This window comes from Hyperoodon ampullatus (assembly GCF_949752795.1).
Source record: "Hyperoodon ampullatus genome assembly, chromosome: 4".
Classification (NCBI taxonomy): domain Eukaryota; kingdom Metazoa; phylum Chordata; class Mammalia; order Artiodactyla; family Ziphiidae; genus Hyperoodon; species Hyperoodon ampullatus.
Genome location: NC_136917.1, coordinates 60,855,418 through 60,874,113, shown reverse-complemented (window position 1 = coordinate 60,874,113; position 18,696 = coordinate 60,855,418). Strand labels below are relative to the sequence as shown.

The 18,696-nt window shown below is 44.0% G+C and overlaps 1 protein-coding gene across 1 annotated transcript in view; it reads right to left on the bottom strand.

Moving 5' to 3' along the window:
- Positions 1–18,696, bottom strand: part of SPOCK1 (SPARC (osteonectin), cwcv and kazal like domains proteoglycan 1) — a gene marked incomplete at both ends in the record, with an annotated part of 530,118 nt that overhangs the window by 147,046 nt on the left and 364,376 nt on the right. The window contains one exon of the mRNA XM_079701955.1: positions 17,362–17,476. Coding sequence (XP_079558081.1) covers positions 17,362–17,476 — 115 coding nt within the window. The remainder of the gene's footprint in view (positions 1–17,361; positions 17,477–18,696) is intronic.

Below are 18,696 nucleotides of genomic sequence, written 5' to 3'. Positions count from 1 at the left end.
TGCTCCCTTCTTGGAGTTTTAACTTTAGTTCATGGGACTTTTGACTTTCTAGCCTAGACTGTATGCACCTGTGTCCCTAGTCTCCTCTACTAGGCTACCAGCTCCAATGAGGGGAGCTTTAGGATCGTCCTGTGAGCGCATGTGTGCATGAACGTGCGTGTGCATGCACACACACACACACACTCACACCCAGAGTCCTCCAGCTCCTCTCACATAGCACACAATCTGGTTTTAAGAACAAGAATTCGAGAAAATTCGGTCCACATTTTCTTGTCGATTATATTACAAAAAACTCTTACCAGATCTTTAACAGTGGTCATTTTAAATCTTCTTCAGTTCACAGACAATTGTTTTATTGTGATGCTTTCTTAAAAGCTTTGCAATAAACTATAATCCAAAAGTAATAAAAAAAATTCAGTCCATCCTAAGCCATACTTTTATGTCACTCTCTGGCTTAAAGCCACATAAAACTTCCTTTCATACCTGGCCTGAGAGCCGACCCCGTCCGTGGCCTTCAAGGCTCTGTAGGGTCGGGCCCCGCCTCCCTCTCTGGCCTCATGCAGCCAGGTCCCCTCCGTCACTGCCTTCCTGCAGCTCAGTCCTCTCTCCTCTCACTACCTTTGGGACACCAAGGCCCTTTTCCTTCCCTGAACCAGGGCTTTTGCAAAGGCTGTTCCCCAGCTCCAAGAACACTTCTTCCTACTCTGTACCTTCTCCCCAGCTGGCACTGTTGGTGGGAATGTGAATTGGTACAGCCACTATGGAGAACAGTATGGAGGTTCCTTAAAAAACTAAAAATAGAACTACCATATGACCCAGCAATCCCACTACTGGGCATATACCCTGAGAAAACCACAATCCAAAAAGAGTTATGTACCAAAATGTTCATTGCAGCTCTATTTACAATAGCCAGGACATGGAAGCAACCTAAGTGTCCATCGACAGATGAATGGATAGAGAAGATGTGGCACATATATACAATGGAATATTACTCAGCCACAAAAAGAAACGAAATTGAGTTACTTGTAGTGAGGTGGTTGGACCTAGAGTCTGTCACACAGAGTGAAGTAAGTCAGAAAGAGAAAAACAAATACCATATGCTAATGCACATATATGGAATCTAAAAAAAAAAAAAAAAAAAAAAAGGTTCTGATGAACCTAGTTGGAGGGCAGGAATAAAGAGGTAGACATAGGAAATGGACTTGAGGACATAGGGTGGGAGGGCAAAGTGAGAGTAGCATCCACCGTATATACACTACCGAATATAAAATAGTTGGCTGGTGGGAAGCAGCAGCATGGCACAGGGAGATCAGCTCGGTGCTTGGCGATGACCTAGAGGGGTGGGATAGGAGGGAGGCTCAAGAGGGAGGGGATATGGGGACGTGTGTATGCATATGGCTGATTCGCTTTGCTGTGCAACAGAAATTAACACAGTATTGTGAAGCAATTATACTCCAATAAAGATTAAAAAAAACCAAAACAACACACTTCTCCCGACTCTGTACCTTCTCCCCAGCTGGCACCTTTCACCTTTCATCCCCTTCAACCAACCTAAAGTGACTCTCTCTTATGGCACCCTGCTCTTATCCTACTTAATGCATAGCACAATTTATATGATACTTTTTTTCTTTTTTGGCTGTACGCAGGCCTCTCACTGTTGTGGCCTCTCCCGTTGCGGACCACAGGCTCCGGACACGCAGGCTCAGTGGCCATGGCTCACGGGCCCAGCCGCTCCGCGGCATGTGGGATCTTCCCGGACCGGGGCACGAACCCGTGTCCCCTGCATCGGCAGGCGGACTCTCAACCACTGCACCACCAGGGAAGCCCTATATGATACTTTTTTTTTTTAAACCCGTCTTTTCCAACAGAATTCAATCTCCTCAAGGGTAGACTGTGTCCATTCATCACAGAATTCCAAACACACAGCAGTGTCTGGCAAGTGGAAAGCACCATAAATACTTGTTTAAGAAATGATCGCAGACTCCAACTTCGTGGAATCTGAATGAATGACCTTTAACCCACCATCACCAGTGCATGGGAGCCCCTTTCTGAGAACCAGTCCTGCCAATGGGATGATAGAAGGGACTCAAGCCCAAAAGCCCTTCATCACCATCACCATCACCTTCACAGATGGCCCCCCTGGTACCTGCCAAGAGAAGGACACTAGTTCCAGGCTGGAGGGGAGCCCTGACACTTTGCCCTCCACTTGGGAATCCTCATAGCCATGGAGGTTTGAGCCAGAGCCTCCTCCCTCACGCCAGGTAAATGGGAAGCAGGACACCCCAGCTCCCCAGCTGCAGCAGGACCATGGAAAAGACAATCCGGAAGAGGGGCCTTTCACTCTTCAGTAAGACAGCCACATTCATTTCAGTGTGTACCCATGAACAACATCACTTAAGAGTGTGCCTTGGAAAGGTACCAAGGTCCCCAGACTAATTAACTTTCATCTCTCCTGTCCCTCTGTTCATGGAAGGCCTTGCCGGCTGCCCATTCCTTCTGTGAGGAACATTAAAGACAGGATATTAGCTTGCGAACATTCTATTTAAAACAAAAGTACACCTAAAGATAGCCTCGGATGCCCATCTACATCATCCCGAGTCCATTTTCTGGTCCCAGAACCCTCATGGTCAGTGCCCCAGATAGGCCCTACTCTGGCGCCTGATATCCATAAAGAATGTCTTTCACGGTTCATTGGTGGAATTAATCTGATATAAAATGTCTAAACTGGAAACCTGTGAGTTGGGATCTTGATGAGTTTCAGCAGAGCAGCAAGTGGGCCACAGTAGATTTATTAATAACAAAGGTGAAGGAAAGAAGTTTAAGGAAATTAAAACAGAAGTAAGTGAAAGGGGGAAGATCAATCTGATCACTTCTATAAAAGAAGATGATGTGGGGCTTCCCTGGTGGTGCAGTGGTTGAGAGTCCACCTGCCGATGCAGGGGACACGGGTTCGTGCCCCAGTCTGGGAAGATCTCACATGCCGCGGAGCGGCTGGGCCCGTGAACCATGGCCGCTGAGCCTGCGCGTCCAGAGCCTGTGCTCCACAACGGGAGAGGCCACAACAGTGAGAGGTCCGCATACCGCAAAAAAAAAAAAAAAAAAAGATGATGATGTGTCCCGAGGCCACACTGGCCTTGCTCCCCTGGACACCAGGACACTGCTCTCCCTGGATCCTGGAAAGTGGCCCAGAATGTGCAGGCAACACACAACTTCGGTGAGTTGCGGGGGGGGCTTGAGCTTGTCTGCTTCCTTATGTTTAAGGGCAGGTGTGCTAATACGACGATTCACACCTGTGCGCCACCCAGCAAGCCTTGAGCCCTGGTGGAAATCATGCCTCACAATGACCTCTCCAAAACCTGCACACCTCCCTTAACCCCCTCTTTCTAATCCATTTCAATTTGATGCATAAAACATGCCACTCCGTGCATTCCTTAACATGCAAGGGCACCAGGAAGCACAGCAACTGCAACCCAGTGATCTGGCACAGAACCACAGAGCAGGGTGGTACACTTAATGCTTTCTAACAGAGACGGGGAGGAAATGAGAGCGGCGTTCAATCAGTCCCTGGCCCTGTCAACAGCCACTCCCATCTCCACAGATGCTTGGCTCACTAGCCCTCCAGCAGCTTTGCATCTGGGCACATGCACCTTCTGAGAATTCCACCACAAAACATTCTCCATCTCCTCCAGATAGTACCTGGTTCAAAAAAAAAAAAAAGAAGACAAGGATCCAGTGCTTTGGGGTCCATTAGAAACTGAACTGCCCCCTCTGGAAGGAGGCCCTGCTCCAGCAGTGCAGCCCAGGAGGCAGAGATGGCAGACTGGCGGAGGGTGCTGGAGATGATGCTAGCAGGGCAGAGGCTCTGATCCTAGAGAGGCTCACCCAGAAACTGCCCAGCCAGGCAGAAGGCCACGAGACAGACCAGGAGGACTCGCCAGGTAACCCTGCCCTCATCCACTCTTGTCTTCAGACGTAACACTGCTTTGGCACTGGAAGTGTGGTTTAAAAAAAAAAAAAAATGAAAGGAAGCCAAGGCAGGGCAAGATATGAGTCTGGGACATTTCACTGGCAGTCATGATTTTAATATATTTTAAATGCATTTATAAAACTTGCCTAGTGAATTTGCCTTCCAACGTAAGATCTGCCTCTCACTCCTCTCCCCTGCTCCAGGGGACTACAAATTCCACACAATTATTCACATCTCCATTATGAACTGTTTTTTACTCTCTGCTGCTTTGGTCCTCAAGCTCGTCTAATCAACACCCTCAGCTTCAGAGTGGAAAATAAAGGCAGAGAGTAGGTAACTGGCTTGCTTGAGCTGTGAAATCTTGCTCAGTGAAGGCCTCAGAAGCAGCTGGGTCCTCATGGGCAGAGGCATAGAGTCCTTCTGTTCTTTAAAAAAAAAAAAAAATGGCTGTGGTTTAAAGTAATTAAATATCTCTATGTTTAAGTGACATGTGGTTTGAATGACTGCTTTTGGAAAAACCACAAAGGGAAAAAATGCATCCAGAATTATTGCTTTTGGCACAGAAAGGAAGAAATGGGGTTAATACCCGGGCCCCCACCAATCGCTCTGTAAGGGGCAAGAGTTAGGAGAGACGGTCCCAGGCCTATGTTTCACGGGCATCTAGGATCAGGAACAGATTGGCTGGTGGGCTGGTGCAGCACTGCAGGCAAAAGCAGCCAGTGAGAGCTCATACCCATAGCTCTGCAGCCGAGGAGGCTGTATGGCATACCTCCATCCTGGTTCCAAACCTACCCCTTACGGCCCTGTGCAACCAAGGGAATTCTTTATGGAAACTCAATAGTCCCATCTGTAAAATGGGGATCGTAATACAGACCTACAGACTGCTGTAGGAAATCAGCAAGGATGCTTCTGCTAAGTGAGCCTAACATAGTAGGTGGTCAGTGAGTGGCAGCTCTGGAACCAACCACTCTCCCTATGTTTTCCTCAGTGCCCAGTGGTAGGTATTTGCAATACAACAGACCACAGTGGTGGTTTCTCTGTTTAGGAAGGTGACTGACTCAAAGTTGGCCCAAACTCAAAACTCAGCTGCACTAATTCCACAAATAGCCTAGAAATAGCACCAAGCCCTCATTAGCACCCTACCCAGAGAAGATGGCAAACGAAGATCCCTCGAGGTTAGCACAGAACGCAAGTCAATTCAAAGGCCCCTTGGAGAAAGGGTATGAGCTATACAAATATAAAATCATAGCAAGGGATGTGGGCATTATCACATTTTGCTTGGTAATTGGAAACAACGCCTTGAATTGTGAAGCACCAGAAAGCCTAGGACTCACCCACCTTCCACGTGGCTGTGTGTCTCCCAAACTGAGACAGGCGTGTGTGTATAATCGACCTGTTCAAAGCCCCTGTAGCAGGAGGCAGTGCTTTGTTGTAAAACAAAACTGAGATGAAATAACCCTCATCCTTTAAAATATCCTCTGAGAGTTTCGTATTTGAGGCACATTCTGTGATGTAATTCTCTCTGACCTCAGACACTTTGATTCCTTTTTTCACGTTCACATAAAAGGCTGAGAGCTCTCAGACTGGTCTCTACTGCACTGCCAGCCTCGACTGGATCTGAATTCTTCACTGGTGCAGAGAACTCGTTATTCCAGATAATTAGGAAGTAGAGATAAAGGGCCATTACGTGATAAGGCCTGGCCCATTGGGAAGACCAGCTGTTGGCTCCTTATTTAAAAACAGATTAGTTCCCACTGCTCCCAGAAGGCTTCCAAGGGCACACTCAGACACCCAAAGTCCCACCCTGACATCCTTTCCTCCCAGTCACAATGCACGTGCAGAATTTGAGAATGTAGCTTATCTGGAAGGCTTAAAACAAATGCTTCAATCTTCCATTCTCCAAATGAAAATCAATGGCAACAGAGAGGTAAAATCAATGTTCAGAGCTCTGTAGGGAGAAGCCCTCCCCACCTCTCGCCCACCCAGAACAAGAAATCAGAACGAGCCATCCCACCGGCAGCGAATTCCTGAGAGCAGATCCCTCTGCAGGTAGTATGACCTTCTGTCCATTTTTTCCATAAATCACCCCCTAAGAGGGTATTTTCTTTAAGAAGAGCTAAGAGAATATTTTTAAAACTTAAGTCGGAAAGAGTAACACATTGCTGCGTTAAAAACTCTTCTTCCCCAAACAAAGCCATTTGCCAATAGGATCTTTGGCATCTAAGCACAGAGTCTGACTTAACTGTTTCCCCAAGGTCCATTTTGTAATATCAAGCATTAAAGAACGCTCAGGCACCCCAATGACCTGCTCCCCGAGACAAACAATGATCTGTTTTCTGTCACCATAGGTTAGCTTATACCCACTAAAAGTTCATGTAAATGAAACTCATACAATATACATTTTTGTCTTCTTTCACTCAGCATAATTATTATAAGATTCGTCCATGTTAGAGCATGCATCAATAGCTTATTCTTTTTTAACCGTTGAGTATTAATCCATTGCAATGAATATACCACAACTTGCTATCTGTTCACCTGTTGATGGACATTTGGGTTGTTTCCAGCTTCCAGTTATCCAAGTAAAGCTGCTATGAACATTTGTGAGTGAGTCTTTATATGGACATATGCTTTCATTACATATTCTAGAAACAAACCTTTTGTTGGGCATATGTTTTGCAAATATTTTCTCCCAGTGTGGCCTGTCCTTTTATTAGTCTAACAGTGTCTTTTGAAGATCAAAGTTTTTACTTTTGATGAAATCCAATTTGTTGATTTTTTTTTTTTTTTGGCATTTATAGTTCATGGCTTCCTTGTCTGCTATTTAAGAAACCTTTATCAAACCCAAGTTACTACTTTTGCTTTCTTCTAAACGTTGTATCATCTTAGCTCTTATATTTAGGTCTACAATCCATTTCAAGTTAATTTTTTGTACTGTATATTATGCAATCACTAAGATTTATATCTATAAGGTGTTTTAAGTATCATAAAGTACTCATTTATAAATATCAATTGAAGGAAGCCCAATACAAATTTTTATGTACAGTATAGGCACCACTTGATAATTAAGTTCTGACAAAAACAAACCAGTGGACAAAACCTACAGCTAGAAGAAAGAATGGAAGGCAATGTGCTGGAATATTTTAATTCCTGTTTTTAGATTACGTGACCATCGCCGATTTCCTGTTTCCTTTTGCTTGTCTACACTCTCAGTGTTTTCTGTAATGAGCATCAACTACTCTGATATCAACAATAAATTAGAATATTAAGAAAAAGTCATTTAAGAGAAGGCTTCGTGACGCCAGGCTGCCTTCACACTGCTCTTAAGTGTATAAATGGCCCCCTTGGGGCACCTAAAAGACGAACAAGCTTCCAAGAATTTACCCTCTCCCAACCCTGCTCAATACTGCTCAACAGCAGGAAAAGATGAAACAGAGAATTTCCAAAGAGAATCCTCCAAAGGGAATGTGAGTTTAGTTGAAGCCTCTCAATGAAACCAACTACAAACCCAAATGCCATTCTAATAAAGGGGAAGCGTTCCAGCAGGGGTTGGGGGGAGGTGCCCCACTCGGTCCCCCACTGAAGTTGCTTGTCCAGCCGCCCTGACACTGTGCAGCCACAGACCCACGTGTCAAACCGCTTCTCCACGCACTCCACCTCCGAGGGTGAAGAAAGCTAATGAAATTCTTTCACGGATGTGCTTACTGTCCTCCTGTCTCAGTCCACTTGCAAAGACAGCCCAAATCTGAAGCCTCACAAGCAGCCCCACGCCGACCCTGCTGCCTCTCCTTGTGTGTGCGTTCCTGACTGTCTGGCCGGCGGGATTTACCTCTTGAGCTGCTGCAGAGGCCAGACTGGCTGATGGGATTGCTTGCAGATGTTTCACCGAGAGAAACATTACTTTCCTGATTGATGAATAAATAGAATTGTCAACACGGCCTCCCTGGTCAGAGGGGACCCCTAAAGTATAATGAGGAAGGACAGATGTTTCATCTGGGAAGGGGTCCAGGACCCTAAGAAGAGGTATGCACTGGGCTGGTGTGGGCTGAGTAATTCGGCCTCCCAGAGGGAGGGAGGGGGAAGGCTAGACCCACAACTACAGCCACCACCATTGTAGAGCCTCTCGCCGGTGCAGGACACCTCCCAAATCCTGATGACGGAGTGGGCATGCCCCTCAGTCAAAGCCTCCTCTTTGGGCTGTTTTTCCAGTGAATGAAGGGTACCTATCATCAGGAATGTCCTCTTCTTCCAAGTCCTCACGTGCTGTGAATCACAAAGCAGGCAGCAGGCTTCCTCGGGAAGAAACTCCAAAGGCCAGAACAAGAAAGTGGGCAGGGCCCCTGGAGTGAGCTACTTTTTCTCAGGAGCATGCAAATTGAGGGTTTTCTGGCTGACCTTCCAGAATGAATCAGACAATAATAATACCTCTTACCATAATTGTTTTAGTAATTGTAAGGCCGGTTGTCATTATGTGACACTGGACTATGTACCTTACACCCCTCCATCTTACTGACCTCTCACAAAATGAAATACACACAAAATGCCCTAAGCAAAGGATTAGCAAAACTTAATCACTGGTAAACCCTCTCTGCAAGAATTACGAACGGATGTATCCCAGCCAATGGTAAAGAGGAATGGGGTAAGTACTTTCATTAAACCCATTTTACAGCTAAGGAAGCCCAGATTCAGAAAGGTCAAGTAACTTGCCAAGGTCACATAGTTAGAAAGTAGCCAACCCGGAAATGAGCTTAGAATGGTGTCACTCCCAAATTTATGCTCTTAACCACTGTAATTCTGTGGCCACCAGGAGATGCAGGAGATGAGAATTACACTTCCAACACAAGCAAAAAAGTGGCGGTGCTTCCAACACAGAAACAAGGCGTGCCCAGAAAAACACCACTGACACCTGGATATGCCCAAATACCGGTGAGGTTGCTGCCTCTGTGTCAAACATATTTGAGCTTATAAATAAAAATCTCTTGTCTGGGACTTATAGAAAGGGCTGTATTCTAGGAGGAAACAGGCAATGGACTATCCGTGTTACACACACACACACACACACACACACACACACACAAACTCACACACAAAACCACATGGCTGAACAATACAACACTTTTCCAAAGAGTATTTGGTATTTGCTGCAAAAGAGGCTACATCTTCCCTCCTTCAGAGAAGGAAGAAGTCATGTGTGGCAGGAGAATCTAGGAGAGTTTTTTCAGAGTATGCATGCCTTAAAAGTATTTTTGAATAACAACGACAAAAAAAATGTTTTTCACATCCCACTCTGCAGTGAACTTGATTTTCCTTGAGGATAGGAATAGGGTCTCTTGTTTACCTCTGTAGCCTCAGGGTCTAACACAGACCTGGCACATAGTAGGTACTCAGTACCTTTTTGTTAAATGACAAGGAATGAATGGATAGAATGACGAGGCCAACACATGGTACTGACAAAAAGCATAAGCTGTGGAGCTCGACGGTCCTGGGTTTGAATCACGGCTGCCACTTACTAGATATACAAGCAAATGACTGACTCCTCTCTCTGCCTCAGTTCTCTCATTTTTAGAATGAAGACAAAAATAAGTACCAACTTGGCAAAATGGATGAAGGAATCCAAGGATGCAGGTTCTGAGCACACTGCCTGGCATATGCTAGGTTTCAGGGGTGAGACCTATCTTTGCTTCAGGGAGAACACTCCAGCCTGGGGGAAGAGGAAAGCACGTTACAATACCTCGAACCTCATTCTTATGGAGACAAAGCTTGACCATGTTTAGGTGACCACAGAGACTAGGTCTGTTGCTGCAGTGCCAGGTTGGCAGGGGCAGAGGGGGCAGGGGCTCTGCTCCGTGCTGTCAGGCTACTCCTCGGGTGCTGATTCTCTGCTGGACCACAATGTCAAGGATGGGAGTTCCCCACACACGTTCTGTGGAAACCACGGACGGAACTGAGGGACATTAAAGCTGTCCCAAGAGGGGCAGCCAAAGGGACAAGCATTGCTCAGACTTCAAGAACTAAGAGATGGTTGGGACTTCCCTGGTGGCTCAGTGGTTAAGAATCCGCCTGCCAATGCAGGGGACGTGGGTTCGAGCCCTGGTCCGGGAAGATCCCACATGCTGTGGAGCAGCTAAGCCCGTGCACCACAACTACTGCACTGCACGCTAGAACCCACGAGGCATTCTAGGTAACCCAGCTACCAAGCCCGCGTGCCACAACTACTGAAGCCAGCGTGCCTAGAGCCCATGCTCCGCAACAAGAGAAGCCACCACAATGAGAAGCCCGCGCACCACAATGAAGAGTAGCTCCCACCCGACGCAACTAGAGAAAGCCCGCATGCAGCAACGAACACCCAACAGAGCTAAAAATAAATAAATAAATAAATAAAATTTTAAAAAATAAAATAAAGAACTAAGAGGTGGGACAGCACCCATTCTGCATGGTCCCAGGATCAAACTGGAACTAAAGAGCAAGTTATAGGGAGGCAGATTTCAGTGGGAACTGAGTTCCAGAAAGGCTGCTTTCTTTGCCTAAGGTTACGGTGCGGTGCAGATGAATAGCAGAGAAAGTCGCCAGATCTAAGTGTGTGTAACTCTAATGCCCATCGCAACACCTCTCCATCGTACAGGTAGTAGAGGGAGAAGGGTGAAAATGACACTAAAATCACCTTTCTCCCACCTCCACCCCACCCAACTCCATTCTTAAAACAAGCCTAGAGTCCAGGACTCTCCAAACCAGAAGTGTGAGCAAATCCAAAAGGAGCTTCGAGGAGGGGCGGGGAACCATGTGGCTGACAGGGTCTTGGTGCTCCGGCCAGGTGTCAGGCCTGTGCCTTTGAGGTGGGATAGCCGAGCTCAAGACACTGGTCCACCAGAAACCTCCCAGCTCTAAATAATATCAAATGGTAAAAGCTCTCCCAGAGATCTCCATCTCAATGCTAAGACCCAGCTCACTCAACAACCAGCAAGCTACAGTACTGGACACCCTATGGCAAACAACTAGCAAGGTAGGAACACAACCCCACACATTAGCAGAGAGGCTGCCTAAAATCCTAACAAGGTGACACACACCCCAAAACAAACAACCGGATGAGGTCGTGCCCACCAGAAAGACAAGATCCAGCCTAATCCACCAGAACACAGGCACTAGTCCCCTCCACCAGGAAGCCTACACAACCCATTGAACCAAACTTAGCAACTGGGGGCAGACAACAAAAACAACGGGAACTACAAACCTGCAGCCTGTGAAAAGGAAATCCCAAACACAGTAAGTTAAGCAAAATGAGAAGACAGAGGAACACATAGCAGATGAAGGAGCAAGGCAAAAACTCACCAGAACAAACAAATGAAGAGGAAATAGGCAGTCTACCTGAAAAAGAATTCAGAGTGATGATAGTAAAGATGATCCAAAATCTTGGAAACAGAATGGAGAAAATACAAGAAATGTTTAACAAGGACCTCAAAGAACTAAAGAGCAAACAAACAATGATGAACAACACAATAAATGACATTAAATATTCTCTAGAAGGAAACAATAGCAGAATAACTGAGGCAGAAGAAGGGATAACTGACCTGGAAGACATTAATAGTGGAAAAAACTACTGCAGAGCAGAATAAAGAAAAAAGAATGAAAAGAATTGAGGACAGTCTTAGAGACCTCTGGGACAACATTAAATGCACCAACATTCAAATTGATAAGGGTCCCAGAAGAACAAGAGAAAAAGAAAGGGACTACAAAAATATTTGAAGAGGTTATAGTTGAAAACTTCCCTAATATGGAGAGGAAATAGTCAATCAAGTCCAGGAAGCACAGAGAGTCCCAAAGAGGATAAATCCAAGGAGAAACACGCCAAGACACATATTAATCAAACTATCAAAAATTAAATACAAAGAAAAAATATTAAAAGCAGCAAGGGAAAAGCAACAAATAATATACAAGCAAATCCCCATAAGGTTAACAACTGATCTTTCAGCAGAAACTCTGCGAGCCAGAAGGGAGTGGCAGGACATATTTAAAGTGATGAAGGAGAAAAACCTGCAACCAAGATTACTCTACCCACCAAGGATCTCATTCAGTTTCGACGGAGAAATGAAAACCTTTATGGACAAGCAAAAGCTAAGAGAATTCAGCACCACCAAACCAGCTTAACAACAAATGCTAAAGGAACTTCTCTGGGCAGGAAACACAAGAGAAGGAAAAGACCTAGAATAACATACCCAAAACAATTAAGAAAATGGGAATAGGAACATACATATTGATAATTACCTTAAATATAACTGGATTAAATGCTCCAACCAAAAGACACAGACTGCCTAAATGGATACAAAAACAAGACCCATATATATGCTGTGTACAAGAGACCCACTTCAGACCTAGGGACACATAAGGACTGAAAGTGAGGGGAGGGAAAAAGATTTTCCATGAAAATGAACATCAAAAGAAAGCTGGAGTAGCAATTCTCATATCAGACAAAATTGACTTTAAAATAAAGGCTATTACAAGAGACAAAGAAGGACACTACATAATGATCAAGGGTTCAATCCATGAAGAAGATATAACAATTGTAAATATTTAAGCACCCAATATAGGAGCATCTCAATACATAAGGCAAATACTAACGGCCATAAAAGGGGAAATCGACAGTAACACAATCATAGTAGGGGACTCTAACACCCCACTTCCACCAATGGACAGATTATCCAAAATGAAACTATATAATTAAACACAAGCTTTAATTGATACATTAAAGAAGATGGACTTAATTGATATTTATAGGACATTCCATCCCAAAACAACAGAATACACTTTCTTATCAAGTGCTCATGGAACATTCTCCAGGACAGATCATATCTTGGGTCACAAATCAAGCCTTGGCAAATATAAGAAAATTGAAAACATATAAAGTATCTTTTCCGACCACAACACTATGAGACTGGATATCAATTACAGGAAAAAAAATCTGTGGAAAATACAAACACATGGAGGCTAAACAATACACTACTAAATATTCAGGAGAGCACTGAAGAAACCAAAGTGGAAATAAAAAAATACCTAGAAACAAATGACAATGAAAACATGACAACCCAAAACCTATGGGAAACAGCAAAAGCAGTTCTAAGAGGGAAGTTTATACCAATACAATCCTACCTCAAAAAACAAGAAACATCTCAAATAAACAACCTAACCTTACACCTAAAGCAATTAGAGAAAGAAGAACAAAAAACCCCAAAGTTAGCAGAAGGAAAGAAATCATAAAGATCAGATCAGAAATAAATGAAAAAGAAATGAAGGAAACAACAGCAAAGATCAATAAAACTAAAAGCTGGTTCTTTGAGAAGATAAACAAAATTGATAAACCATTAGCCAGACTCATCAAGAAAAAAAGGGAGAAGACTTAAATCAATAGAATTAGAAATGAAAAAGAAGTAACAACTGACACTGCAGAAATGCAAAGGATCATGAGAGATTCCTACAAGCAACTATATGCCAATAAAATGGACAACCTGGAAAAAATGGACACATTCTTAGAAAAGCACAACCTTCTGAGACTGAACCAGGAAGAAATAGAAAATAGGAACAGACCAATCACAAGCACTGAAATTGAGAGTGTAATTAAAAATCTTCCAACACACAAAAGCCCAGGAACAAATGGCTTCACAGGTGAATTCTATCAAACATTTAGAGAAGAGCTAATACCTACCCTTCTCAAACTCTTCCAAAAAATTGCAGAGGGAGGAACACTCCCAAACTCATTCTACGAGGCCACCATCACCCTGATACCAAAACCAGACAAAGATGTCACAAAGAAAGAAAACTACAGGTCAATATCACTGACGAACACAGAGGCAAAAATCCTCAACAAAATACTAGCAAACAGAATCCAACAGCACATTAAAAGGATCATACACCATGATCAAGTGGGGTTTATCCGAGGAATTCAAGGATCCTTCAATATATGCAAAACAATCAATGTGATACACCATATTAACAAATTGAAGGATAAAGACCACATGATCATCTCAACAGATGCAGAGAAAGCTTTCGACAAAATTCAACACCCATTTATGATAAAAACCCTCCAGAAAGTAGGCATAGAGGGAGTATACCTCAACATATAAAGGCCATATATGGCAAACCCACAGCCAACATCATTCTCAATGGTGAAAAACTGAAACCATTTCCACTAAGATCAGGAACAAGACAAGGTTGCCCACTCTCACTGCTCTTATTCAACATAGTTTTGGAAGTTTTAACCATAGCAATCAGAGAAGACAAAGAAATAAAAGGAACCCAAATTGGAAAAGAAGAAGTAAAGCTGTCACTGTTTGCAGATGACATGATACTATACTTAGGGAATCCTAAAGATGCTACCAGAAAACTACTAGAGCTAATCAATAAATTTGGTAAAGTAGCAGGATACAAAATTAATGCACAGAAATCTCTTGCATTCCTATGCACTAATGATGAAAAATCTGAAAGAGAAATTAAGGAAACACTCCCATTTACCACTGAAACAAAAAGAATAAAATACCTAGGAATAAACCTACCTAAGGAGACAAAAGACCTGTATGCAGAAAACTATAAGACACTGATGAAAGAAATTAAAGATGATACAAATAGATGGAGAGATATACCATGTTCTTGGATTGGAAGAATCAGCATTGTGAAAATGACTATACTACCCAAAGCAATCTACAGATTCAATGCAATCCCTATCAAACTACCAATGGCATTTTTCACAGAACTAGAACAAAAAATTTCACAATTTGTAGGGGAACACAAAAGACCTCGAATAGCCAAAGCAATCTTGAGAAAGAAAAACAGAACTGGAGGAATCAGGCTCCCTGACTTCAGACTATACTACAAAGCTACAGTAATCAAGATGGTATGGTACTGGCACAAAAAGAGAACTACAGATTAATGGACCAGGATAGAAAACCCAGAGATAAACCCATGCACGTATGGTCACCTTATTTTTGATAAAGGAGGCAAGAAGATACAATGAAGAAAACCAGCCTCTTCAATAAGTGGTGCTGGGAGAACTGGACAGCTACATGTAAAAGAATGAAATTAGAACACTCCCTAACACCATACACAAAAATAAACTCAAAATGGATAAGGCCAGACACTATAGAACTCTTAGAGGAAAACATAGGCAGACATTCTATGACATAAATCACAGCAAGATCCTTTTTGACCCACCTCTTCAGCGTAATGGAAATAAAAACAAAAATAAACAAATGGGACCTAATGAAACATAAAAGCTTTCGCACAGCAAAGGAAACCATAAACAAGACGAAAAGACAACCCTCAGAACGGGAGAAAATATTTGCCAATGAAGCAATGGACAGAGTATTAATCACCAAAATTTACAATGAGCTCATGCAGCTCAATAACAAAAAAACAAACAACCCAATCCAAAAATGGGCAGAAGACCTAAATAGACATTTCTCCAAAGAAGATATACAGATTGCCTGAAAACACATGAAAGGATGCTCAACATCACTAATCATTAGAGAAATGCAAATCAAAACTACAATGAGGTATCACCTCACACCAGTCAGAATGGCCATCATCAAAAAATCTACAAACAGGGCTTCCCTAGTGGCGCAGTGGTTGAGAGTCCACCTGCCGATGCAGGGGACACAGGTTCATGCCCCGGTCCGGGAAGATCCCACATGCCGTGGAGCGGCTGGGCCCGTGAGCCATGGCTGCTGAGCCTGCACGTCTGGAGCCTGTGCTCTGCAACGGGAGAGGCCACAACAGTGAGAGGCCCGCGTACAAAAAAAAACTATATATATATATATATATATATATATATATATATATATATATATATACAAACAATAAATGCTGGAGAGGGTGTGGAGAAAAGGGAACTCTCTTGCACTGTTGGTGGGAATGTAAATTGATACCACCACTATGGAGAACAGTATGGAGGTTCCTTAAAAAACTAAAAATAGAAATACCATGTGACCCAGCAATCCCACTACTGGGCATATACCCTGAGAAAACCATAATTCGAAAAGAGTCATGTACCACAGTGTTCATTGCAGTACTATTTACAATAGCCAGGACATGGAAGCAACCTAAATGTCCATCGACTGATGAATGCATAAAGAAGATGTGGCACATATATACAATGGAATATTACTCAGCCATAAGAAGAAACGAAATTGAGTTATTTGTAGTGAGGTGGATGGATCTAGAGTCTGTCATACAGAGTGAAGTAAGCCAGAAAGAGAAAAACAAGTACCATATGCTAACACATATATATGGAATCAAAAAAAAAAATGGTTCTGAAGAACCTAAGGGCAGGACAGGAATAAAGACACAGACGTAGAGAATGGACTTGAGGAGACAGGGAGGGGGAAGGGTAAGCTGGGACGAAGTGAGAGAGTGGCATGGACATATATACACTACCAAACGTAAAATAGATAGCTAGTGGGAAGCAGCCCCATAGCACAGGGAGATCAGCTCGGGGCTTTGTGACCACCTAGAGGGGTGGGATACGGAGGGTGGGAGGGAGACGAAAGAGGGAGGAGATATGGGGACCTATGTATATGTATAACTGATTCCCTTTGTTATAAAGCAGAAACCAACACACCATTGTAAAGCAATTATACTCCAATAAATATGTTTAAAAAAGAAAGAAAAAAGAAAGCCTATCGGGGTGTGTGTGTGTGTGTGTGTTCTGGCTTTAAGTATTTCTGCAGGACTGAAGGCAGATGTAGCCTGAATTCCAAGGCTCCTTCTGTCATCTGTAAAAGCCTAAGCCCACTGAATGCTGGGAATGGGTGGGGAGTAAGGGACAAAGGCTTTAACAACCCTGAAGAGGAGGGGAGAGACTTCCCCTGGGCTGGAGAAATAGAAAGACACACTCTCAGAAGGAATGGTGGACTAGCCGTCTTGAGGCAGCAGGACCCCACACCAGTACTCTCGGCCTGGCAAAGACACCTACGCCCCGTGGGGCATGGAAGCAGACAACCCCCAGCCCCGCCAACCTCAAGGGACCTCCAAGGATTATCATAGGGAGGATGTCAGTGGCAACCAGAAGACTAAAGGTACAGCCCCTGTTTTCTTAGCTAGAAGCTTCCTGGATCCTGAGGTCACCCCAGGAGGAGGAAGGGCCACCATCATCACCAGGAAGGGATTTTCTGTTCATCTGCTCAGACGAGGACTCAGAGTCAAATAAAGTTGATTCAAAGGAAATTAAGATATTAACTCTCTTCGCAAATATGTGTTTGAGAACTGAGATTCATACCACAGCAAGAGTTCTTACACCACGTACCATAGAAGACACAGATACAGACACCTGCTCCCCCTCTGTCCCTTGTCCCCCAGTCAGAGATCAGTTACCCCAGATCTGCTGGCTGGAGAGTACCTCACAGCCTGCGGCTTACCTGGGGAGCAGGTGCTTGCGGCTGACACACAGGGCAGTCTGGTAGTCCTGGGTCACACACACCTTGTGAGGGCTGCATTTCACCTTTAGGCAGGGGTCTTTGGATGGGTCCAGAGCTGAGGCAAAAAGAACATGAAAAGAGGAGTTAGGACCTCCAGGGGAATTTAGTTTCTATTTCTACTCAAATAAACAAGAGGGAAATAAACAGACCATGTGTTTGCACCCTGCACTGTTTACTTAGGCTGGCTAGGGGACTGGAATGAAAACCCACAGCGGGTGGGGTGGGAGATTCTGTGTCTATTCCACGTCGTTGTCTTCAAAATCAGGAGAGTGTTTCTTTTGTGCTTTGGGGAGTTTCAGTATCTTCATATTGGCCAGGAATTACTTTTAAAAATCCTTTAGAATCTTGTGTGTTCAGAAGACCAGAAGCTACATTTCCCTCTTTGGTTATTTGTCTGCTATTGCTTTTTATGACTTTGTGCCCAATTTTACTTATTTCCTATAATAGAAAGTCCCAGAGGACAGAGTTTTTTGGCTTCAGTTCTATCAACAGGGACTGTGAGCACAAAGAAGCCTATTTTAAGTTTTGTGAAGAACTTCAGGATGTACAAGACCGTTTTGAGCCACACAAACTTACGATATAAATGGGTGGGGTGAAAAGCTGACACATAAGTATTTATTGTGCAAGGGAGAATTAGATAAGGGCCATGACAGGCATATAAAATAACAGAGGTTGAGAGAAAAAGAGAGATCAATTTCTGGGGCAAGAATTAATGAGGCATTAATATGTGAATTGGATCTTAAGGGATGGGCAGGATTTTAGAAAGCAAAGCTAGAAAAGGCAATCTAGGCAGGGCGGCCAGCACACTCCAAGGTAGAGAGGCATGGCTGGGCAATCCTAAGATATTCAGTCTGACTAGAAAGTGGGCTTTGTGGGTGGGAATAATGAGGGCGGGGGTTGATTCGACCAAGTCACTGGAGAAGGGTCTCCAAAGCCAGCAGATCATACCCTGCAGCATTTCCTAGAACAGGCAGGGCAGCAGGCCCCTGGCTAAGCAACACTCCACAGGCTGAGGTGTACACACTCATAAGCATAGACAAGAGGCCACAGGAAATCCTCTGCAAAACAAAAGCAACGGTGCCATCTCCCAGCTCTGCGTCCTAAAGCCTATCAGGTGGTCAAGCTGTCATAACCGCTCTCCACAGCCAGGCGAGGTCATGCTCCCCACACAAACATTCAGTTAAACAAATCGGTGTCCCAAGCAGGGACAGGAAAACTGCTACATGAAATGGGAGGACTCCCATCAAACCCTGGGCCCCTCAGCGATCATGATCC